At 36.5% G+C, this 25,058-nt stretch overlaps 2 protein-coding genes and 1 long non-coding RNA gene across 3 annotated transcripts; 1 reads left to right on the top strand and 2 right to left on the bottom strand.

The window, feature by feature from the left end:
* Positions 1–649: 649 nt before the first annotated feature.
* On the bottom strand, positions 650–2,916 carry LOC146750393 (uncharacterized). The gene is made up of 2 exons (XR_014930111.1): positions 2,730–2,916; positions 650–1,860 (listed from the first exon to the last, which is right to left on the bottom strand). It is a non-coding gene; the product is annotated as an uncharacterized LOC146750393 (long non-coding RNA).
* A 790-nt stretch (positions 2,917–3,706) lies between these two features.
* On the bottom strand, positions 3,707–9,888 carry LOC146750392 (protein C-ets-1-like). The gene is made up of 3 exons (XM_085499624.1): positions 9,822–9,888; positions 5,724–5,903; positions 3,707–4,781 (listed from the first exon to the last, which is right to left on the bottom strand). The coding sequence occupies exons 2-3, from the start codon at positions 5,863–5,865 to the stop codon at positions 4,540–4,542; spliced, it is 384 nt and encodes a 127-aa protein (XP_085355750.1). The 5' UTR covers positions 5,866–5,903; positions 9,822–9,888; the 3' UTR covers positions 3,707–4,539.
* A 6,684-nt stretch (positions 9,889–16,572) lies between these two features.
* On the top strand, positions 16,573–24,416 carry LOC102808780 (transcriptional regulator ERG-like). The gene is made up of 6 exons (XM_078014290.2): positions 16,573–16,853; positions 19,969–20,095; positions 22,092–22,307; positions 22,697–22,794; positions 22,935–23,301; positions 23,498–24,416. The coding sequence occupies exons 1-6, from the start codon at positions 16,698–16,700 to the stop codon at positions 23,809–23,811; spliced, it is 1,278 nt and encodes a 425-aa protein (XP_077870416.2). The 5' UTR covers positions 16,573–16,697; the 3' UTR covers positions 23,812–24,416.
* The last annotated feature ends 642 nt before the right edge of the window (positions 24,417–25,058 follow it).

Genomic DNA, 25,058 nt, shown 5'->3' with positions numbered 1-25,058 from the left:
ATATTTTGGCATTTGGTGGCGCACTTTCGGCGAGAGTCGGAAATCCGGAAACAGTCGACCGTTTCAGGATAGGTGGGCGTGGCTACAGCACGAGATATATCTTAAATTTACTTGGATAGGAGTAACCATTTTGACAAAAACAATCAATAACTGCCCACTTCAGTAGAACACGGATCTAAAATAGTTAACGTGAGAGTGGGCATTGCACAGGCACTTTAATTAATCAACAATATTACCAACTCTTACACGTTATTATGTATCAATAATATAGCCATTTAAATTTGAACCTCAAGAATTAGTGTCTTTGTCTCTGACTGGGATTCTGTTTTACCACGTGTGCATTTTGTAATGAACGCAGCAATTATTATAGAATGTAACTGAATTATATTTTAGTGACAAAAATTATGATTTGTTAACGATTTGTTTTCACAAACAGCTTTTAGTGTGGCTGTCAGTGGCCAAACCTCCAACCAATGTGCTATATACATGGTTGTTTGATTGTTGTTCAGGGTGATCTGAGTCAGATTCTGAATATTGCTCTGGTACATTGTCATTTTTTTTCAAATTAACATAAATCCCAACAGACCACATTAAAAAAGTAGCCCATAAGTTTCAGAGGGGTTCTCACGCCATACAGAACATCAATGTGTTATAAAATAAAATGACCTACCCTTTATTTACATATTGTACAAAATATGCAATCATCTTAATATGTTGATATCATGATAGAACCTATTTTGAGATAGTTATGATTTAGATGCATTCGTTATAGAAATATTCCTACTAGAAACATTCTCACTGTTTTCCTATTCACATCCAATCCACTTGTTCTGCATTCATCTTTATATCCGTCCAATGGCTTGACAGTGCGATATTTAAAAACTACGTTTAAGCAGTCACAGAAAACGGGTACAATACAAATAATTTATATTTACAGGACAAAATTAAATTTCCAATATAGCAAAACTATTTGTCATTTACCATTACCATTTAATTTCCCTCTTTAATCTGAAATAAATATAATAATATCAATAAATCTAGCAAGTAATGTTTAACATATTAAAACTAATTGAACTGCATTTTTTTTTAAATTCCTCCTATTTTTTCTATAATCCTTATTGGTAACTCAAATCATGGCTTTGAAGAATGTATCAAAAAATATAAGCAGTAACAGTATAATGCATAAATTTGAATTAAATTATGTATCTACTAATCCACGCACAATAAAATTATAATTATAATTTTTGCACGTTTTGTAGGGGGGGGTAAAAACTAATATACCACCATCCCTTCAACTTTATTTAGGATAAATTCCGGTTCCTGATTTTACTCAGAAAATTTAAAAGGTCCAAGTTGTTGTTGTTGTTGATAATATAATATAATCCAATCGGATGCGTTGACGATGCGCACAACACTATTAATTGTATAGAATATGTGATATACAACGCACAAAATACATATTATCCAGCGGTGTAAAGATGCTTCACGTTCACAAAGGGGTGTACAATGTGCATGGGTCGACGTCGACATATACGTCGGGGTCCAAACGGGTTCCGTACTTTTGAGACCAGTCTGTCAATGCTTTGTTTCATAATGAATCTAATGCAGCTTTTTTGGTACCCACTCAAGTGTATTGGAATTGTCGTAGTCACTCGCAGCCCGGACCATCTTTTGGAGTGCCATTTTTTTTCTGTTCTGATTGGCTTGGCTCCAGCTGAATGCAAATTGTTCATTTCCCTTGAAAAGAAACTTAAATTCGCCCTTTTGCGATTTGTCCATATTAGGCAGTTTTTCATATCAGAGTTTTCATTTTCCGACTCCAGTGTCAGTAACACATACTTCCATAGAATTAGACGTCACCTGAAACGAACGAAGACATTCAAGCTTTCGCTGTACAAATATGATGAATGTAATTGAGAGTAAAAAAACTTGTTTTCAATACAGATCACACGAGAATAAATTGCTTGTTGACTGAATGGTGCATGCTACATCCGGGGTCATAGTAAATACATTCCTTCATAAACGCAGTGTTCCACACGCTATACACCACACCCGGTAACGTCTAGCTATGGTGCTAGTGTTACCTCACTACGGCCACTGCTATAGAAAGTTAAAACTAGATAATAGCTTTCAGGAAATACATCATGATATATATATTACTACCACGAGTAATTTGGTTCTACCCCCACCCTCCAAAAAACAGTGCACACGTTGTTATCAGATGGTATTTTTTAATATGAATGTGACAAGAACATACATTCAACTAGATTTAGACTACAATTGTCGCATCGCGTTGTTATACGTTGTGGGTCCCATGCGACGGATATAATGTTTGTTTACACGAAATTTACACGCGTGATGTGATCATCAATGTACCCCCAATGGATTTCTCAAAATATTATAAATGTATCGTTGTAGTAATCATTTATCTATTGCCCATTTTATATATTAGGACTATGTGGTTTGTCAGGTCGCTTTTATTCAATGACAGTATGATATAATATTACCCCATACCATCGATAGAATGATGACACATTACACACTTTTCTTCAACATTTTCTTTACACCCGGATTCTGGTTATTTTAGTCACAACTATTGAAATAAACCCCTCCGACGAAGTAGTGCAAAAATGCAATAATGGTAGCTCTGTAGATCACTGTATTTTGTAGAGGTTAAAACGTGAATAAACTAAGTAACTAAGTAAGTGGTTGTAAAAACTGGTACTTACCTAATAGCTGGTCCATGTTCTGATTTGGTGCAAATTTTCGGATCTCACAACAGATGCAAACATGTATAGCCGTAATTCAACGCATCACACTAATGTAAAAGGTTTTTATTACAATGGTTACCTCACTGTATGCTTCAAGAGATGGGCAGTCTAGGGGTAATTCCCGTCTAACCGGCGCAATGATTTCTGGTCGTTAAATAGAGCGGAACAAAAAACAAATGTTTAAACGCAGCCACACAATCCACAGGATTGCTCAAATGCGTCATGGGAAAATGTAATTTGAATGGCAGATACACCGTGACGTTTTGGCTTACTAAAACTGTCAATGTATTGAAAAGGTGACGTATTCTTTCTAAAACATAAAAGTATGGTAATTCCGCTTGTAATACAACCAGTCCTTTCTAACTTTGTTATTCATTGTTGTCCACTCAGCTTCGTACATCTCGTTCATTTATATTATCCGTCCTCTATATTTTACATCCCCGTACTGTCATACTGTCAAATATCATGAAGCTAATGTTGTTATGGTACGTTTTACCACGTTTTCAAGTCTAAACATTCTGTATCATAATCACGTGTTACTTATCTGCAATATAATTGCGAGACTCGTGTACTTAATGTTTAATGATTATGCGGTCGAATGTTCAAAGCAATCAGTGAAATTATTTATTTCCAATTTCTCAAACTATGATAAGACAACCACTATGCTTAAATGTAATGTAGTCAAAAGACGTTGGACAATCGAATGTAAAAGTATATGCACAAGCTGTGAAATTTACTAGAATATTTGCAAATTATTAAACTGTTGCTTCAATCTGTGAAGTAGTTCATCCGTCATACCTAAGACTTCTGAAAGGAGTCTGAACTCGAAAAAAAGTTCAAAAGAGATATAAACATTGAATGAACATTAATAACTAGAATTGTTTCCCAAACCCTGGTTGAGTGAAATGTAGAAAAAATATATAAGCTAGCGTATATTACAGTATGTGTGTCATTAACCAACATAAGAACTTTATTTTACTAATGAATAATGGATACCATCTACAACCCCGACACACTATCTACGTAGAGAGTATTCAATTCTCGTGCTCGGTAACTTACAATGCACCAACGCATCTTTAATATTAAATTAATCTCACAATATGCAATACTTGTCAGCACATAGTGATATCTTGATAAAGACATATAACGAAACGTAATGACTATGATGAAATATAATAGAAGACCGGCAAAGGACTATTGAGAAAACTCCAAATCGTGATTATTATGCTGAGCACGTCGTACACATACAACCAAATGAATACATTTCAAGTCGTTAATAACAAAACACTTCTGCTTTTTACAATGGTTAAACTGGAAATTGAAGTCATTATATCTGAGAACGTAGGAGGGTTTTATGATAAGTTTTCATCTTATTATAATATTTCGTCTTGTCTCAAAGCTCTGGAGCACGGTACTCTGATCTGACACGAGCTTTGTGACAACGCAAGTTGTTTTTCAATATTTTGCATGACACGTGTTTTAACGACATTCCCATTTTCGACAAGGTTATCTGGCGTGTTACAAGGGGTCATTCACTGCATATATTATAGAAAAAGAAAATGAGGAAGTCGATTTATCGAAATTATTTCGTCTTCACACGCGTTTAATTACATTCGTTTCAATCAAAGTTCTTGTATTAAACTCGTAAGCAAGTAATTCGAGACTGTCACCATTACAGCAAACTACGGCATGCCTGAATATACTATCAATTCTATGTAGCAGAACGCAAAAACCAAAATGTTCGTCACGGTGTTCATGACAATATCTATCACACTTCGTGTTGTCTATTTCTATTATCTTGGATGATTGCATATGCAAATCTCCGTCGAAAGTCTTCAAACAACTTCTCGCCACTCGAGGGCGCTCTTCTTACAAACCCTTCTTTAGTGAGATAAATCAATCCCCGCCCGTTCATGTTGAATCGTTCGACGTCGACCGCTTCTAGTCTGTAATGATCTGTGGCCCATAATAACCAGGCGATCACGTGATCTCTTGTCCATTGACGCGGGTCTGCAATGATATGAATGAGATACAATTCGTATTATGCACGCTGAACGAAGAACCATGATGATTTCCAAATGTCATTGATCTAGGACGAGTATGGTAATTTTGTATCGTAACATCGATGAAAAAATACTTATTATATAAAATATTCCGCTCTTTATTCCGTGCCTGCATTATCGAGTTATTAGTGACAAACAGTCGGCCGCACCTGTGGAACACGCCGACACGTGATGAGGGGACCTTCGTTTTATTTACAAGTGGTTGCTTACTCGGTCTTGCTGGCCACCACAAGGCCAATTGTGAAGTTGCTCGCTGCTGCCGGAGATATTAAATGTTAATGTATGTATCACGGACATACCTTGAATTTAACCATTTTGCAATAGATTGTTCTCCCGATCAATTAAATATAATGATGTTGACTTCAACAAATTTTGGAACACCAGTGTTGAGAAGATAATGCTAATATTTTAGGGAATGGCGTATTAAAACGCCTTTATCATTATAGGGCGCATCCCAAACTGTTGGTTGCTATTATAGGGGAACAAATTATATATAGTTTATGGTAGCGTTCATTCTGTTAATTGTTTCGAAAATCCGGGTTTTAAAATGTGGTTAGTCTATTCTAAGGAACTGTTCTAAAATAGGTATTTTTGAATAATTGGCCAAATACGGCACTCTAATACACCATAACATAATGCTGTTTCACGTTATATCCAAAACTAAATCAATTAACATTGTCTTGCGACGATTTATGACAAATATTCACAAAATTGTGAGTAGAAATACAGTTTAAAGATAATTATGCTCACGAAATAATTTTTGTAGAAAGCAAGTGAGGGTCATAGGTAAACTGTAAGATGTCGTTATAAGTTCAAAATGGCGGCCAACTGCATTGCACATGAATGACGGTCAGTATTTCAAACGTCTGGACATAAGGTGTAAACATACCTCTAGCAACACCAGAAATGCCGGCAGTTGAAATTGGCGTTGCCTGGGCACAAGACTGGCGGTTTCTTGTTTGTCTTGTAGAGCTGACCGGGTTTAGTATATTGGAATCGCTGCATTCCAGGTTACTTTGTGGAGAAGCCATTCATCCGTCAGGTTCTGTAATCTACACGAAGTAAACCACTGTAAACAAACAAATAGGATTGTAAAGGTGACGATTAATAAGTGAGTATGGCGGTTTCTCTAGAAATAACTGTACACAATATTTTTTCTTTAAAGTTCAAAATTCATACTGAAATAACGTGAAAACACTACCGTTCTTTTCCCCACGTGTTCGACCTAACCGACGTAGATATGATTCATAATTCAGATGTGTGTATGTGAATGAATGAAATCATAATCATAAATCAGACACACTGTGCATTCATTGACTCGTATATGGCATCATTTATGGGGGCAATGATAGTATATACAATGAACACAAACACAGTTTGCAGTCCGTTTTCTGAGTCCAATCCACATTAAGTCTTATTTTGAGTTCAATTGAGTTGGCATTTGGTTAGGGGTGCAGAATCACATTACGCTGCACAATGCATAGCAGGATTATGAATTAACTAGGGCATCACACCGAACTTGAAGAGGAGGACGAGGTTGGTTCTTTTCGCGACGTCATGACCTCGAACCCATTTATATTTGAGTGTTCGTGAGCGAGTGCTAAGTAAACAAATAAGTGCAGCTATGTAAGGTTTACTACTAATCTGTTAATATTTACAACCTGTAAACCAAAAAGTCTGTTGATATCCCGTCTCCGCACAGAGCTTCATATCTTTTCAGATGTCGCGTGGATATTCGCTTTCCAGTTATCGTACTGGTATCTGTGTGCTTCCTGATATGATCTTACCTCCACGTTCCGCCACTCCATTTGCCATTTACAATTTTGAAGGCCATTAAATAATCATTTACATGAGATCACAGCCGACAATATCCCACTGTATCACATACTTATTGTGATATCATTATATTTGGTGTTTTTTTATGTGTTTACATAAGTTACATAATACAAATTAACCATATACAACTATTAAAGCGAGAGTGTCGTCACCTGCGCACGCGCGGGAATTGTGTCCCAAGCGATGATAACAGCACACGCTAAAAACGCAACGGCTCACGGGTAGACGCTTGTTTGTAAACAATGACAAGCTATGGCCATCTGGCGCATGCGCAGGTGACAACACCACCTGCTTTAATTCTGGCCTGAGTGGAATGAGTTGGAGAAGAGGGTCATTACAATACTTGCTTTTCATTCTTCATACGGCATCCCAGAAATAGAATAGAAAGTAACTTAGAATATATGTTTTGAGGGTTTAATTAATTAAGTAATTGAACAATACCCACCCACCCAAAAAAAAACATATATTCGCATTGGAACACCCGAATATTAATTAATTATTTAAGACCAGTTTTGGTCATCCTCAAAACAAAATTCGTTTCTGTTATTATCACCTTATTTTTAATAACATGGTTGCGATGTAGCTTATGAAACACAGAAAATAACTTACATATCCAAAATAAATTATGTAAGAATTATAGGATGTATGTACCAATGTAAGCCCTAAAAGACATATATTCGCATTAGAACACCCAAATATCGCGATGGGATGAGATCGCAATACCCAAACACTGCTGACCACCTTCTTATACCATGAAACTGTCTTGCATAAGTCTGGTCTAATTTACTAGTATTGTACAACTGGTGGTATGTGGACGAGATGCAGGAGTACGGAAACACTGAGAGGCCAAAGTACGTCTCGTGGATCTCTCGCTTTCAGCGAGATCTCAGCCCGAGAATTTAGCTGTCATTTGCGTTTTAAAGTGAATTTTTGCGTATTCCAAATAACTGATCGATACGTCTTGGATATTCGTTGAACACATCGAATATTCGTATTAAGAACAGCTAACAGTGTGTGAGTGCCGCATGTTAGTTAACTTCAGATATCGACGTAGGTCCTGCCAGACTATATACACTCAATTAAACATGTTTAAAAAATACAACGACCCATTGTGAACATATATTCAACGGAATGTTTTTGAGAGAAAAAAAACATACGAGTAAAGAATATGCCTGTAGTTAATATTTAAATACAGACCTGCACAAGCGTTGTAATACTGCGTCATCTGAACAATTGGGGAGTATCACGATATCTGCGCTTACTAGCCACTATTCTGATACTGACTGAATGAATCAACATCGCTGTGTAAATACCCAGAATTAAACGCATTTGTGTTCTTCTTTGTTACCCCGAATACAATAATGCGTGTTGTAAAGGATGGTTTCTCACTAACGTGTCACATTTAAGTGGAAATCAAATATTATTGCCATGGGTGAATACGTAGCGAGTACACACGGCGATGCCCGCCGTATTCAACTTGCAATAGTATCCGCTCGTAGCATACGTTATACATAGAACAATTTATTAAGGATAGAAAGGTGTTGTGAAGTAGCCATAATGGTTTCACATAGACCATGTAGGATAAAATAAGTTAAATTCAAATTTATTCACGACCGTGACGTCGAAGTATATTTTTAAGAAAATACCGTGATGCCAAAGTTATAAATGGAAAATAACAATCTGTAATCACCGTTGAAGTTGCATTCCCACTGACCCCTGTAAGCATTAAAAAAGTTCAAGATTGTGTGCAGTTCATGATATGAATATTATCCAACAGAATCCTGAAATTAAATTTAGAACGCTCTATGAAATAGAAAATGCGAAATCAATACATAAATAGTTAATTTATGTAGTAAGTGGCAACATGCAAACAGTAAAAATGGTTAGGTCGAATTTTTGTTCAACAAGATTATTAGATTTAGCGAATTGCCAATCATAATCACCAGCATCAATTAATCGGGAATAGTGTGAATTGGGTCATGACGTCAGACACAGAGATAATCTGCCTAGCTTGACTATATGTCACAAGATTGAAGAAAATAATACAAAAGCACTGGGTTGTCTGTCACCTTTTTGAGAAGAATTAGCGTACAGTGTTAAAAATATAAAGCACATGTCCTGTGTACCTGATGCCATTGCATTTAGTACATTGATAGCAGGAATAACAACGTATGATTACTGTTGTGTGTAATACTGCATCGTCACACTATTTATGTATTACTGACACAACAAACCAACACGTGGCCCATGAAGAAACCACAAGGAGATTCAATTGCGGGTGTGGTCGCGTCTAGTGTTACAAACGAATCAAGGCATTAAGTCTGAGAAAAACACGTGCAGAATTCAGTAAAGGGTGACACCGATGGAATGTTACCACCAGGTATTCATTAATGTAGTATCAAAATGTGGTGTATGTAGTCGAAGTTTGGGGAAAATGGAAACGTAGATGAAAGATCCTAATTAGACTCAGTTCATGACAGTCTCTGTTGGTGACAAACGGTGCATTACAATTGGTACATGAAGTGACAGACCACAGTTTGACTTCACAATGTTTAGACCACGCGGTGTTATAGTTAACAGGTCAAACAGTAACGTAACGTAAATTCATGCATGCATCAACGTAATATAATTATAATAGTTCTGACTTTTATCTAATTAGTCATTTGGTAATTGGTAATTAGCTACCTTCACTAGATTCAGTTAAATACCGTATTGTCCTTAAACAGCCCTAGATATGTCCTTGAGACATGTTTTTTATAAAAAGGGAAAGTGTGATCATAATCCCTGGATTCAGATTTGACAGTTACATGTATTGATTCACACAGCGTTCAGTTTGAGCTAAAATAACGCGATTACAACCTACGGCCAACAATATTCCATATAGTTGCACAATTTTGGAAATGACCATTGACGTGACCTGTGATGCGAGTACACCGTGAGAGTCCCAAACTGGTACGCTTGATATACATGTAAACGAAATCAAACAACGCGAATTACACTGCCCTGGCTGGCTGCATTAAACCATGCACCAAAGCACGTGTAACACCATTTGTTAATTGGCAATTGTTCCATTTCGTTTTCAAACAACTGTAATGAATAGTTGTCAGTTATGGATGCACATGTCCAATGAAACGAATCTAGCTATGCTTACCAAAGTCTTGGTAAATCCCAGAGAAGATGGTACGTCGTCGCGCATGGCGGCTCTAGCTACACTTAATGAAGCGCCCTCAGGCTGTGCACTCAGTATAACGTACAGAGCTTATTCAGGTCATTGGTTATATGAAATGTCATGCAGCTAAACTAAGCATAAATCTCATATGAAGTGCATTGCGTCTTACCTATGCCGCAAAGCTCTTATGAAGTGCGGTGCAGCTAAATTAAGCTACAAATGCGCTTATGAAATGTCATGCACCAAAACTAAGTTGCAAAGCTCTTATGAACTGTAATGTGACTCTGCAACGCTTATATAAAGTACCATGCAGCTAAACTAGGATACAAAACTCATAGGAAGTGGCATGCAGTGAAGCAAGCTACAGAGCTCGTGTGAAGTTTCATGTCACTAAGATAAGCTGCAAAGCTCATATGAAGTGCAGTGCAGCTAAATTAAGCTACACTGCTTTTATGAAATGCCATGCATCCAAACTAAGCTACAAAGCCCATATGAAGTGCAGTGCATCTAAAGTAAGCTATAATGCTTTTATGAAATGTCATGTACCAAAATTAAGCTGCAAAGCTGAAGCGCAGTGCAGCTAAATTAAGCTACAATGCTCTTATGAAGTGCTATGTAGTTAAACTAAGCTACAAATGACATAGAAAGTGCAATGCAGCTAAAGCTCATACCCTACAGACTAAGCAAACTAAGCTTCAAAGCTCAAAAAATGTGTCCTGCAACTAAATGTGAAGCTCATATGAAGTGCCATGGAACTAAACCAAGCTACAGAGCTCATATGCAGTGCTCTGAAGCTAAACTAAATGTTAAGTTCACATGAAGTGTCATGCAACTAAACTAAATGTAAAGCTCATATGCTAAGTTACAACGCTAAATTATGAAGAGTCATGCAGCTAGGCTAAGCGTAAAGCTCATATGTTGTGTCATGTAGTTAAACTAAGTTGTAAAGCTATCATGAACTGCCATTCAGTTAAACTAAGCTACAAAGCTCATAGGAAGATCCATTCACCTAGGTTAAACTAAGCTCATAGGAAGATTCATTCACCTAGGTGAGCGTAAAGCTCATATGTTGTGTCGTGTAGCTAAGCTAAGCACATAGTTCATACCATGTACCATGTAGATAAACTAAGTTACAAAGCACATGCTGAATGTAATGCTCATATTCAACTGCGGCGGAAACCCATGTCCTGTGAATAGTGATAAAACAGGAATTCCTTCACTTGTAATTTTATCTTGGATTAGCTCCACATGTTCACAAACGTTTTGTATTATATCTTAAAGTTAACACTTGATTCGTCGTCAAGAAGCGATCGAAAGGAATATGTATGTGGATTTTCCATGAATTCAAACATCAATCTAAACAACATAAAAAACCCTGAAAAAAAAGGTCCACAAATGTAGGAGAATGCAATTTACAATTTTTTTATATCACTTTTCATTCTCTAGATATTCAACTTTATATCATTATTATGTAGTCAGCCATTTTGATTCTCAAGCAAAGGATTATGGGTAAAGTATGACATCATAGAATCTGTTGTCAGAAATTGAGAAAATTATTTCATCTATAACATGAGAAATACTGAAGCGAATTAGTTCAAATTTGTTTTGTGCATATTACTCATGTATATAATTATAGAAGTGAAAATTAGAATATTACAAATACACATGAAGTGAAGATATTGCTAAAAACGTTAAAAAAATAAAAATCGATATTTTAGTCGTGAAATATAAAATGACACTTTTGTGTCCCCTTTTCGTGGTCAACATGTGATATATTACCTATATAACCTACTCACGTTGGTAAATTGTATACAATATAAGGAAATTTGTGAATTTGGTAGAAAAACTTAAAAAATAATATTTTCAGTTCTGTTTCCAGTTGGATGGCACCAGTATATGTATGCTACTAATCTCTAAACTTTCAGCCAAATTGAAGTTAAACTTTAGAAATTATAGATGAAATCATTTTTTCAATTTCTGACAACAGAGTCCATGATGTCATACTTTGCCCATAATCCTTTGCGTGAAAATCAAGATGGCTGACTACATAATACTGATGAAAAGTTGAATATCTAGAGAATGAAAAATGATATAAAAAAACTGTAAATTGCATTCTCCTACATTTGTAGAGCTTCTTCTTCAGGGGTCATTATGTTGTTATGGTTGATGTTTCCTTTGAATGTACCTGTAGATTCAAAATGTTTTAATAAATTAATATTCAATATTATAGTATCTAAAAAAAATATTGTCTTCTATTTTACAGGCATTGGTAAAATTCAACATCTTTTATGGAGGTTCATTTTGGAAGATGGCAGTCTCAGCTTACAGATGATCGACAACAGCGATCTCGTCAGTCGATCATTGAATGGAAAACTTATGCGCATGTGCATTTGAAGTAAAGAAGGTTATCAATCTAAACGGTGTCTAATTTGAGTTCATTCGCAAACAAATGGAGATACACGGAAAACATCCGTGTTACGAACAAAATTTCTATCGTGTGTTATAGCGAGGTTAAATGATTATATTCTGTTTAATGCCGTTGCTTGTTTGTATGTAATTACACAACACGTAATTATGTGTTTGTATATTATTTTAATTTGTCTTAGAATTTGGGGGTGGGTGGGGTGTTGTAATCTCTTGCAGTGAGAACCAGTGTGGCTTGCCTGTCGACGGGGTTCGAAGGGTTGTAAGGTGTAAGTTAAATTTCAATAAATGTTTTTGTTTTATTTTACCCATGTTAAAATAATCACTGTCGTCATCATTTTAACAGCGCCACCTACGGGATAACAATATGCAAGCGTCATGTTATTAGTGTGTATTATTAGTATTTTTTTAACATTAAAGTAGCAATATGGATGACAAAATGCAATTTTAATTATATTGTCTGATACTAAAATAATAAAATACTCATGTTCACTGATTATTTTTTTAAGTACAATCGATAGCAGTCACTGCGCATGCGTATTGTTGATTTGTGTACCATCTAATGTGTCTGTGTGTCTCGCATATTTTATTTTTATTTATTTTAGTTTACGATGAATCACAATCCACAGTTTGGTCATTAACATGTAATATCAAACAACAAAATTACAACGATTTGTTTGTTCGTTCATATTCGACACGATATCTTATATATCATGATATATTAAAGTTCAGCCTATCATTTAAAACAGTCATCTATGTATAACGGGAAGTGAGAGTCCCGTTAGACCGATACCTTTGTTCGAAGATCCGGATTCGTGGTTAGCTGATTAAACATATACGTACTTTCCGTTGGCTCTAAAGGTGAGTTTGCTCGAAAATTTGTATTTTTTTTATTTTCATTCACAACAAACATCCTCCACAAATATGGTTACACATACTTCCTGGTAATGTTTTCAACACGGAAAACTGGGAATCGATTGTGTCCCGTTTATTTACTATTTGTTTATTGCAATCGGAAATAAAATGTTTATCTCGACAACTAAATAATAATTCGGTATTCGTTTTATTGACATTTATTTTATTTTACTAGTAAAAGATACAAGTTCTCGTGATATTTGGGAAACATTTTGAAATATTTGAAAGATGTGGCACCTGCAAAATGCCCATTGCTTAAGGTAACGACAGGAAGATAGCCACATATATATGGCATTTCATATTAATTACTGCAACCATAGAAATGTACAAATTTGCGGTGTAGGCTGCCGCTCTTGAATACGTTTTGCACTCGTCCGCGAGTGCAGTGGTTGGCAAGAACCAGCCATTCGTACGGAAGATAAATTAGAGACATTTTTTTAAGTTATTGTTATTGAATATTCATGTGTGTGTTCATTTTAATAAAACAACTTGTTGGCAATGTTATCGCAGTGCTAATCAGCGAGAGACATTTGTGCAGATACTCGCATGCTGGTCGGCAAAAAAGGACAAATGACGTCACAATGTAACGGCCCATAGAAGGATGGAACTTTATGCATTTCGAGTCACTGTTCATTTTATGATTGGAAATGCAATATATGCATGGAATGAAATTGTTTATATTTTTGTTTGTTACTCAATATTAATATACATATTGGATTACAATAAATAATCTAAAATAATATTCTCTAGTACGCGTGTGTGCACCAATTATTTTCCTACGTACACAAACAAGTGATACGCACATGCGTAGTGTTATATTTTTATTAAGGTAGAAACATACTCATAAATGAAAATACCTAGAATTTATTAATTTCACAATAAATTGTACTCCACGGCAATATTGACTTAAAAGAATTGATATCACCAGCCTTTTTTCAAAAAAAAATTGATGCTTGTATTTTAGTGGAAAGTCGCCATTTTGGCAGTACACTGTATTATAATGCTTTTACCATAGGTTCCTATGGCAGAGATATTATGCCATATCTCAAAATCCAACCTGGTGACACACGCTGACAAAAATCATATACTGTTAATAAAAGAGTACTTTTTGTTGTCCTGAATTATTTCAAAAACTGTCTGGGGTTTAAAACGTGTCAAAATGCTCTCTTCCTTTAACATTGTGTTCTTCGTAAATGTTCTAAAAATAGCGATTTTCAAGAAATATTAGGGACACGTTTCTCAAAAAGCTTAACTGTAATACACGAAATAAAGGTATTTCATTGTACCATGAGACATTAGCTTCATGATTGTACATAATAAACTAATGAACATTGTCATGCGATTTATGACCAATTTTGTCAAAAATTATGAGTAGGCTTCTACCTTAAACGAATAATATTACGTGTGCTAAAATGCAACTTATTTGTTTTACGATAAAACATATTACATGTATAAAACTATATAACACATATCATCCAGTAGCTACTATTATTGCAAAACAAATGCGACTGCTGCAGTAACGTAATCTGGCTAGAATGAACACCCAACAACGCTTCCGATCATGAAAAATAACTTCGGTTTTCCGGTTGATGCGTAACTTAATATTGAGCGAATAAACAAAAATGGTACAACACCCATTTACATTTGGAATGTCGTAATTACAAACAAATTATATTTATATTACATTTCCCCTCTTGTCGCTGCCTAAATATAGATGTTTTCGGAACAAATGCTACATTGAGGAAGAATCGGGAAAACTTCGAGTGACATGGGCTAGGGAACTTATGATAGATGCCTCCGAGTCGAACATGACGTCAATTGTCTGTCTAGTAAGGTAATATACTACGTGACAGGGATAGTTCGGGTCTACGCGCTGAGAACTGGGATAACACACAGTCGAACAGTTACAATCATCCTCATTCGACTGGACGCCATTCACTCAAACTCAATAACGCGTGCGTGGCGATGCTGACATAATGTACTTCAGTTCATACTGGCGATTGAGCAGTCGACTGGCGGGCATCGACCCTATAGTATTCGTGATGCACAAACACTACACCATTGTTTCTAACATCAATATAAGTTGTGTTAGTTCCAATAAGACACTTACTATATAAGCACATATTCCGAGTTGCTGATTTGTAAGAAAAAAATGGAATTTTAAAAGGTTTAGAACAGAGTCAGCAAATTTCTTTGTGTGGAGTCCGGTCAAACTCTGGTGGCAGCCATGTTTGTTTTTATTTTAAGAGAACGCTTACGCGCGTAATCATTCCATATTAGGAATTCGCATTTTCTTATATGGTAGGATACAAATACCCTGTAAAATGCCGCATAATTACGGTGACAACTGTATAATAATATATAATAATAAATTAATCAATATAATAAAATAAGCGATAACGTTGCGTGCGCTATGCTGGCGTTGATCGCGGTCTACCACAGACAATATATGCGATTTCTCTTAGCCACCTCGAATCATACTGTCCATAATAATGTAGTTCGCATAGGGAAATGAAAAAAGTTGCCAAATATATCTCTACTGAATAGAGTATCGCTGGTAATTAGAAACACACATGTAACTCATATGGGTGTTGTAAGCTACGTGGTGAATTGTGGGGGAAGTGTGCTAGAAAATTTCGTTAATTATTAGTACGGTATTGTTTACGGAAGTCCTAAGTTAAATGGCGGACTTTTGGTAGGTGGTAATTGGTATTATAGTGATAACACTTTAAATACCGTGACTGCATTGGGAATTATTTGATGACACCGACTGATAGCAACATTTGACGAGTTTTTTTTTTTCATATTTGTCAATACACAGATTACTGCTTTGTATATTTAATGATGACGTTTCTGATTTATAAATCGATTAATTTAAATCCAAATAAAAAAGCACAAACATGTGTATCGTGTTGCTGGGATATGGTGAATCATGTATAAACAAACACTGCCATTCAAATACAGAAGCTAGTATCCTTCACCGAATTTACATTGCAGGTTAAATGCGACAAAACAAAATAGAAATTTCGAATTAGTTAGATCGTAATTCAGCACTTTTGATTTGATGGATGTGGCTAAACAAGACATCGAAATCGAATCGAGATGCAAAACATGTTGAAATGATCTGATAGGCATCCGTTCGCATTTTGTGTTAAGACAAAAAAAGTAAATGCGGTATTGAAATTTTTGTAATCGTCATGGGACGGTATCAGGAACACTTTAACACTTTTAAGACCAATCATGGAGCTTTTAGCTCCATGGACCAATGCAATCAAACGTATATGAACCACGTGATATGTCACAACCAATCAACGCCAGTGACGTGTGAACCGAACCGTTCAGAAGGTGTGCCTTTTTTTTTAATTTCCATATCGCGTTAAAACGCGTTAAAAATTATAATGTCCTAAAGAGATTGTTTAAAATGTTCTAGTTAACTATTACGTATTTCATAGCACTAAGATTTATTCAACACGTCACTAGTAGGAACGAATCTTTCTACAACCTTCTACAACCACCACTATGTCCGATATGTACCGTCGATATGCGTTGCCGTTCAAAACAGACGGGCCACAGGAGGCCGTCATGATGACACCGATTCTGAAAAGTGTCATCGAACATTCAAAGAAAAACTACGACAATGAAATTCCGTCAAAACGTCGGAGACGCCGTAAGCAGGTAAGTTGAAACGTGTCAACGCACCCATTAACGTCGAACTGAAATCATTTATTCGAGCCTCTTTATTCTCTATCTCTATTCACTGTCGGGATTTATTTGTCGTTTTCTTTTCGTGTAATTGCCAAACTTAGGATTTGTTTAATTGGCAAACTTTATCTGTTTAATCGGCTTAATGTGTGTTGTATTAATTAGCTTAATATTTTTCATTAAAGCCTGAGGGAGTATGAATGTGGATATTTAGTTGACGTATCTGCCAATATGATTTTCTGGTACGGCGTCAGTTCATATTTAAAAACAAATATTTAGCTTACTGAAGTTGAATACAATCTTTAATGACTAACTCGTGTTTTGAGAGGTGACTGGTCATAGTATGAGCAAGTGTTTTTAGGGAACAGAACTACATGAAGACAAAATTAATGCTTGACAGCCATCTTGAAATAACTGATTGGCTGTCGTTTGACGTCATGCGTGGTCACTTATATTCAATTAGCACGATGCGATGGCTAATTTGCTAATTATAATCAATTTTCAAGTTGGAAAATTAATCATGATGGAAATCCAGTTATTCGTCGAATTGAGAAATATGAGGTGTTGAAATATAAATTTCAATGTAGAAAGAGACTTGCGTTCCGCATTTATCCAGCCCAAATTACGTAAAGACGTCGGCTCCGCGCAGAGGAAGTAGTTGTTATTACTGTTTCATTAAGAATTATTATCATAAATGACATGGTACTTGTGTGTATCATTTCACTGTCTTATTGTACGGAGAATGTGCATGGTATATCAGAATGTAGTTAACTGGGAGAAGCTATTATATCAATAGTATAGAAAGACTATAAAAAATGTAAAAGAACACAAAGTATCGAAATCTATATTATATTAACTTATAGAGCGGTGCACGCACACACCTCAATACACGCCTACAAATATTTACATTCTGGAAAAAAATATTCTATTATCATAACGATTCTCCACTCGTACGTGCAGTATACACACCGTGCCGCACACAGTCTCCCTGTTTATGTCCATCGTTATAATTGTTTCGTCTCAAACAGAGTACTTCCGTCTTCCGGTGTGTTTCACTCACATGAACATTGAATACTGTGGCCGGTATGTAAAAAGTGGCACGTACTCGTTCCTGGACAGAGATCAGAGATCACGGGTGAATTGTGGTTGCCGTCGAAAATACTGCTGTATTGCCATCTTAACTTCCTGCGATATGGCTGACATGGTTTTATTATGTTCGTCCAATAACACACAAACATCAATCTGTTTGACTTGTTTCGGTTCCTTGCTTCCTCTACCGTCAAAAAAAGGCGTGAAAGATATCTGAATCAGCTGTGCTGCGTACATGCCCTAAGCATATAACGTACGGTGTTTTGGAAATTCCACTTTAAGTATAAGATGATCGTACGACTTGTGGGCGCCACGTGTATGCATAGGGTCTATATCATTTGTTAGCACCAATTAAAATCTCGATAGCTTCGTGTTTGTATACAAGAATATAATTTAACATATTTTCAGTCCTGGCCAAATGCATTCTGCAATCATTACACAATCTTCTTGATACGTTTCTCGACATCGCCGGTGAGCACGTGAACGAGTAATATATTGAACTTGTGACAAATCTCGACGAAAACAAATCGTCTTATTATTGAATGTGATTGGTTAGAAATGAGGAGCGCGAGTATTCTAATTGTATATTTCTTAAATTATCCGACGGGTACGCCGTCTTTTGCTGTTTGCAATAATATTTGCATTAGTTTCTCAACAGTACAATAGCATGATATAACATACTATTGATTGTACCATTTTCAAGAAAATAATAACAAATGCTTCATTTTTTTATTGTTTTAAGTTTTCTAGTTTTAGCCATAGGGCGGAGATCGGCGCCGTATTCGATAAGTGTTTCATGCGACATTTACAACAAATGTAAATTTCATTACCCTCGGTACATTGCACAACGTCAACCTCCTTTCAATATGCATGTCTGGGGCATTACACTGCATTTCTGGTGTCAATGGGTCACGGTAATTCTGAACGCTGTTTTTTTAATATAATAAAATGACGCCGTGTGGTATACGTGAACACTCTTAACTGTATGAAACCGACAGAGTGAAACATGGGGGCGCAATTCAAGAGTCGAACTTGGTGAGCGCGTTGAGATAAGTTTGGATTTGTCAGACGCTCTAAGACCGAACCAAAACATGAAACAGTACATTTTACAATCAGATATAAAGCCCGACTGAGGGCGCAATTTGACGGTAACATTTGCTATGACTTCACACATCGCTTGCGGTATATGTAAAATTAAAGTATATTGTTCTGCATCAAATTTTCGATTTAACCGCCGCGGAAAGTCCTATAATATTTTGTTTTTTTCCAGAATTATAGTTTTCACTCGAATAATTAATAATGGTATTTTTGTTATGTTTTTTATTCCGGTTAGTATTGCGATGTATTTCGCGTATGTACTGATTTGCAATGTGTGCGCACATTACTTAAAATACTGGCTATGTACCAATATCCGCTATCCTCGGGGCGGACATCGAGGCATTTTCTACCGCCTGGCAACCCTCGCGGTGAAAACAAAGACCAAAAACTCGCAGAAAACGGTACTTTGCGATGGTTGTTGACAGTTCCCAGAGCAGTGTAACAACATTAGCCCTACGTGTGTAACATATATGAATTTGGTTGTTCAGGATTACTTCAAAGTTGAGTTTGTGTTGTTCTCTCGAGTTTTCACCGGCTCCACCGGCGTTCCACAGCTTCGCGCACAAAGCCCTTAGAAATACGTGGTACAGTGGTGCGCGTCTTAGCAACGTAGAACGTCCGTGACGTAGCTCCGCCCCGAGGATTGGTCATATCTGTGTTATACATTGATTCAATCAAAGAATGTAATTCAGTCGGTTAGTACACTATGACGTAAACCCCCATTCGCCCGCTTTGTATTCAACAAGCATTATGACTGTTGATATATGGTATGGCTCCTTATCTTAGTTGTAATTCAGACCCCCGTACGTGCCTTATTAAGGAACTTCCTCTACATATATAGTGGATGTGGTGAGACTAGAAATAGTTGCTACATTTAACTTTTTTTTTCAACTGTATTCAGCAGGACGAATTCAGGTACATGGAACTGAAAATCACCGGCGATATGAAGGAGATGATTGATCAGAGAATCACTGGTCAGACTCAGCAGGATAAATGGAAGGTATTTCAAGAGACGGGGATTCCCCCTGGTAAGTTTCAGGCTGTGTTATTGACACAGTGGATGGAACTGTGCACGTGCACGCGGTTATTTAAGTTTTCGGCAAACGAAATGCACCAATGAAAGCCAAGAATACAAAACACGAATTATTGCCTTTTGTGGCATTCGTGAAATATCGTGGAAATATGTTTCTTCTAAACTTTTAGGCCATCGTATTTGAATTCAGTTTGACACGATGTATCACTTAAAAAAAATGTTTTAATGTTACTCGTTTTGCTTCATTTTGTGCGTATCAACTCCAGGTTACAAGCGCGAACGCACTAATTTTTTAAAGCAAGTTGTTTATTAAAACCCGTTGTACGGTACTTTGGGTCCATTTTATACCTTCTATTTCCTCAAACTGTTTCCGGGTTCAGATCTTTGACCCTGTATGCGTAACACAAATACAACCTAAAAAGCAAGCTCCACTGTAAAACCACTGGCAGATTGACATATTGGAAAAATATTTCAAAACTGTCGGAATGTCGAATTGGAAATGTATTGAGAATAATATGGCTATAATAAGCGTAGTGAAAATTGTAACGCGTGATTGGCCGGACTGAAAGCACTGGCGATTCTTGGTAAATGCATCTACTTTCGTTTATTGTCATGCCGATCACAAACCTATGTAAATTGTCATTATGCAGGTGTGCGTGGAATATTTGCAGAGTGGCCGCGCTGTTATTTGTTTATATGTAAAACATTAAATTAAAACGAGGGGCGGGCGATTATGGCATCCACTTAAGTGCAGACTATATTCTATTTGAGGAAATCCGCTGAATAATTTTGAAAATAGGAGACCAGAGACGAGATGTAACGCATGCTCTGTAGTTAGTATATGACAACTGTCTTTCAAGTGCTGCTTGGAGTGTGGCGTCCATAGTTATTTCCTTCAGGTTCCAATAATCGTATGCTTGACTGGAGAGTACCTTTGGACGCATTGGTTAAAACTTTCATTTGTGACGTTGTGTGCCGATGGTCGTGAAAGTCACAATACCTTAGCGGGTAGTCTCACCCAGTGGTTGGTCCACAGTCTCTCTATCCCTCTGATAGAGGGACTGTGGTTGGTCTCACTACTTCAGAAAATCAGTGTGTCACGTATGCAATAGGTTTCGGGGTGTCCGCTATACATATGTAGGGCGGAATTTAAAAAATCACAAAATCAAAATCAAAGTAAAATAATAAAATAAAAAGTCAGTAATAACAAAACTAATTAAAAATAAAATTAAAATAAGTTTATAGCTAAAATAATTAAAGCCCGTACACTACATCAGATTTTAATCAGATTGGAAAGGAATCATGCAATGTGGGACTGTGTCGTGATGTTTGCAACACACTCGTTATGCGTAACTAACCATATAAACACACCAACTAATTTGCTCACGACTCTCACGTCAAGACTCTCGTTACGCCAGAAGCTTGCAAGGAAAACAAGGTGAAAACCTTGTTTTTGTTCAACATGAAGTACTTTACTAAATATTATACTAAACCCCACCACACCCCACCCCACTCTTAGAAATACGTGGCCAGCGCAGTCAGTTAAAACAAGTGCGTCACAATTTTAAATTTTCAAGAATTAATTTTCATAAAAAACAAACAAAATGAAAGCCCAATTTCCTATATTTATGGAACTAACAACAGTGTAATATATATTGATACAATGCAAAGTCAAAGCAATGCAAAACGTGTTCAGAGCTTAGTTTAGGAATAATTTCGTAAATGTGAAAATTGTTTTATGTAAACAACAATCACAGGACAGTTGTAAACACAGGTGTACAAGTGGAAAATGTTTTCAGAGGGCGGGTGCGTTGCTTAGCAATATTACAATGTTATATGTCGTTTTCTTATTATGGGAATGGATTGTTGACTTGCATTCGCATGAAATAGTGTCTTGAAAATAATAGTGTAGTACAAAACGAAAAAAAAACATACATTGGTGATAAAGATTAGTTGTTATACAGGTCATTCTCATAGATTTCTTTCCATAGACCCCAATACATGGAGTGTGGAGCACACCGCAACATGGATCCGATGGCTGAACGATGTATGTTGCCTTGAAAACACATTCAGTAACGTGGTCACCACTCTCGGAATCGATGGCGCAACGATATGTTCCATGACTGAGCAAGAGTTCTCTCGGAAATTCTATCACCATGGCGACAATGCGGATGTAACCTTTCGCCATCTACAATTCTGGAAAACGGGTATGTGTTCTCAATTGGGGTTAGAGTTCACCAGGCTTCTTATATTTTGGATTAATTATTTCCTTACTTCAGTTTTGTGCGTGTATATTTTTAATTTTAATGTTTTCATCATTTCTGTCACGATTGTTTTAAATTAAGAACTTGGGCACACCAGGATAGTTGCCCACTTTCGTAATACATGTTGAGTATGTATTTGATTTATTGATCATCTAATAATGTCATCTTAACTCGGCGTTCGCTCTCAACGAAAAAAGATAAAAGCATAATTTCATCGCTCAGTAATAGTTCAGTTCATGACTATTTAAAAGTTTGAAATATAACATGTCTTTGTGTTTACATTACACGGAAGTAAAACTAACCCATTGACTCCCCTCTCCAATTAACTACAGTGCCACCATTTCAAATAGAAGAAAGACCAAACATTACGCCGATAGAACTAAAAAAGATGCGGAAATCTCGTGGTAAACATCGGTCGAAGAAAGCAGACGTGAGTGTAAAAATTATGCTTAGTACTGAATCAAACATCAATAAAATCCCTTATTTTCACGTGTTTGTCTGTTAGTTTTTACAAAACTGGAGTTTAGCAACATGTCAGTTGATGTGCGTTCATTTTGTCATTCTTTACAGCCACCTGATTGCAATTTGAATGATCTGAACTCCACGAGGGTGGGCAGTACCCAAGAAAATTTTGACATGCCAGGTATCAAGGCGACGGAGAGTACTATATCAACCCAAGATGAACAATTACGTCCAATAGATATGAGTTTATCATCCCGCAAAAAAACGGATTTAAAGATTTCACCTATCAAGAGTGACCCCGTGTCTCAAGAAACCGCCGTCAATATCATACCCACGGGTATCGTAAATTTTTACAACTCGGTCCCTGGAACGGATACTCCTGCGATGAATGAGGATGCGCCAGACCTGAGTACACTCTTGAAACGAAAACGTGGACGTCCACCCAAGCAGAAGCCTGCTACAAACTTTGAAATCAGTAAGTTAAATTATATGATGTACTATTACAGGGGTTCGTTTTACATAAAAACACACCACGTGACGACTATGGCGCTTTACTACTTATAACCTCAGACCAGTAAACAAGTTTTAACAAGATTCCGTTGCGTCCTGTTTTTTTTGTTGTTTTTTTAAATAAGTGAAAAACTATTATTTTACGTTTTCTCCATTTACAGAACAGAAAACACACCCAATTCTGTGGAAGTTTCTTCTGGAAATGCTCGACAATCCAGATATGGTGCACTGTGTCCAGTGGGTCAACAGGGAAGAGGGTCTCTTCAAATTCGACTCAGGACAGAAGGAGTTCATCGCAGTCAAATGGGGAGAACGCAAGGGCAACACCAGGATGACGTATCCGAAAATGGCGCGTGCCTTGAGACATTACGGAAAAGTTGGAATCCTTATGGGAAATCGACGAAGGCTTCATTATAAATTTAGCCCCACGTACATGAAAAAATACCAACCTGAAAATGCAAAGAATGACGTTTGAGCGAATAAAACAAAGTGTACCAATATTATTACATTTAGGGAATGGTTCATCCATTTTATTCGGTGATGAATTTGTTCTTCTTGTTAAATATCACTTTTTTGGTCTATATTTTACTTATTATGTTCCTGCAATGCGTTCTCTAACATGAGAAGACGGCCTAGAGTACATTCTATATATAATTGAAATAACAGTTTTCCTACGCGTTTCTACAAGTTAGATAGTCAATATATATATTGAGGCCTGCGAGTGTTACCCAGTATTGTTAATACTTTTTGTTTCAATCATTGTTATACATTTAAATCTAGCAGCGTTTAGCCAGAGACTTAATAAATCTCGATATTTCCAGTAAACGTGTCACTGAGCACAGTAAATGACATTCTCCGGTGTCTTCTATGACAGTTCACGGGACATCATTTCAGTGACCTGAAATCACCGGTCTAGAGCACACTATGTTTTACAGGTCACAACACGTACCTTGACAGTAAAACCAGTATCTACGCGGTATTCAATATGTAATACATCCGCAATTTTTATACTATCTTGTATATTCTAGGTTTGTATATAACAGTTTGTGCATGCAAATAAAATCAGTGGTAGTACCCTCACCCTCTGATGATAGAATCCATTCATTTTATCCATTTCTGAATGTGTTTTTGTTTAATATACAAGGCGTTTAGCGTGGATTTTATCCCCTCAAACGTTTGCATTGCTAAAAAGGCAAACAATGGTGACACAAACGACTCGGGCGAATGCTGACCACGCCCACTTATATTGTCACAGTTACTTTTGAAACAGTTTGAGACGGGAGTTTGAAAATCACAAGTTATGCGTGGTCGGTCATTCAATACCGGTGGACCATAATTACCATAATTACAAATTTGCCAACATTATACGATTGTCGGAGATGTTATACGATTCGTTTCGCGGTATTATACGATTGTCGGAGATGATGTACGATTGGTTCCGCGATATTATACGATTGGTTCCGCGATATTATACGATTGGTTCCGCGATATTATACGATTGTCGAGGATATTATACGATTGCTTACGCGATATTATACGATTTGTTCCGCGATATTATACAATTGGTTCCGCAATATTATACGATTGTCAAGATGTTATGCGATTGGTTCTGCAATAGTATACGATTTCTTCCGCGATATTATACGATTGTGGAGAATGTTATGCGATTTGTTCCGCGAAATTATATGATTTGTTCCGCGATATTATACAATTGGTTCCGCG

This window comes from Saccoglossus kowalevskii, chromosome 1 (genome assembly GCF_978046115.1).
Source record: "Saccoglossus kowalevskii chromosome 1, keSacKowa6.1, whole genome shotgun sequence".
NCBI classification, from domain to species: domain Eukaryota; kingdom Metazoa; phylum Hemichordata; class Enteropneusta; family Harrimaniidae; genus Saccoglossus; species Saccoglossus kowalevskii.
Note: the sequence above shows the minus strand (reverse complement) of the source record. Positions and strands in the feature narration are given on the sequence as shown.

Bases quoted from the DNA above. Each gene is read 5' to 3' on its own strand.
- LOC102808780 (XM_078014290.2), top strand. From the start codon at position 16,698: ATGTCCGATATGTACCGTCGATATGCGTTGCCGTTCAAAACAGACGGG. The intron at 22,308-22,696 runs GTATGTGTTCTC...AATTAACTACAG, and splicing joins TCTACAATTCTGGAAAACGG to TGCCACCATTTCAAATAGAA. The intron at 23,302-23,497 runs GTAAGTTAAATT...CTCCATTTACAG, and splicing joins TGCTACAAACTTTGAAATCA to AACAGAAAACACACCCAATT.
- LOC146750392 (XM_085499624.1), bottom strand. From the start codon at position 5,865: ATGGCTTCTCCACAAAGTAACCTGGAATGCAGCGATTCCAATATACTA. The intron at 4,782-5,723 runs GTATGTTTACAC...ATATCATTGCAG, and splicing joins CATTTCTGGTGTTGCTAGAG to ACCCGCGTCAATGGACAAGA.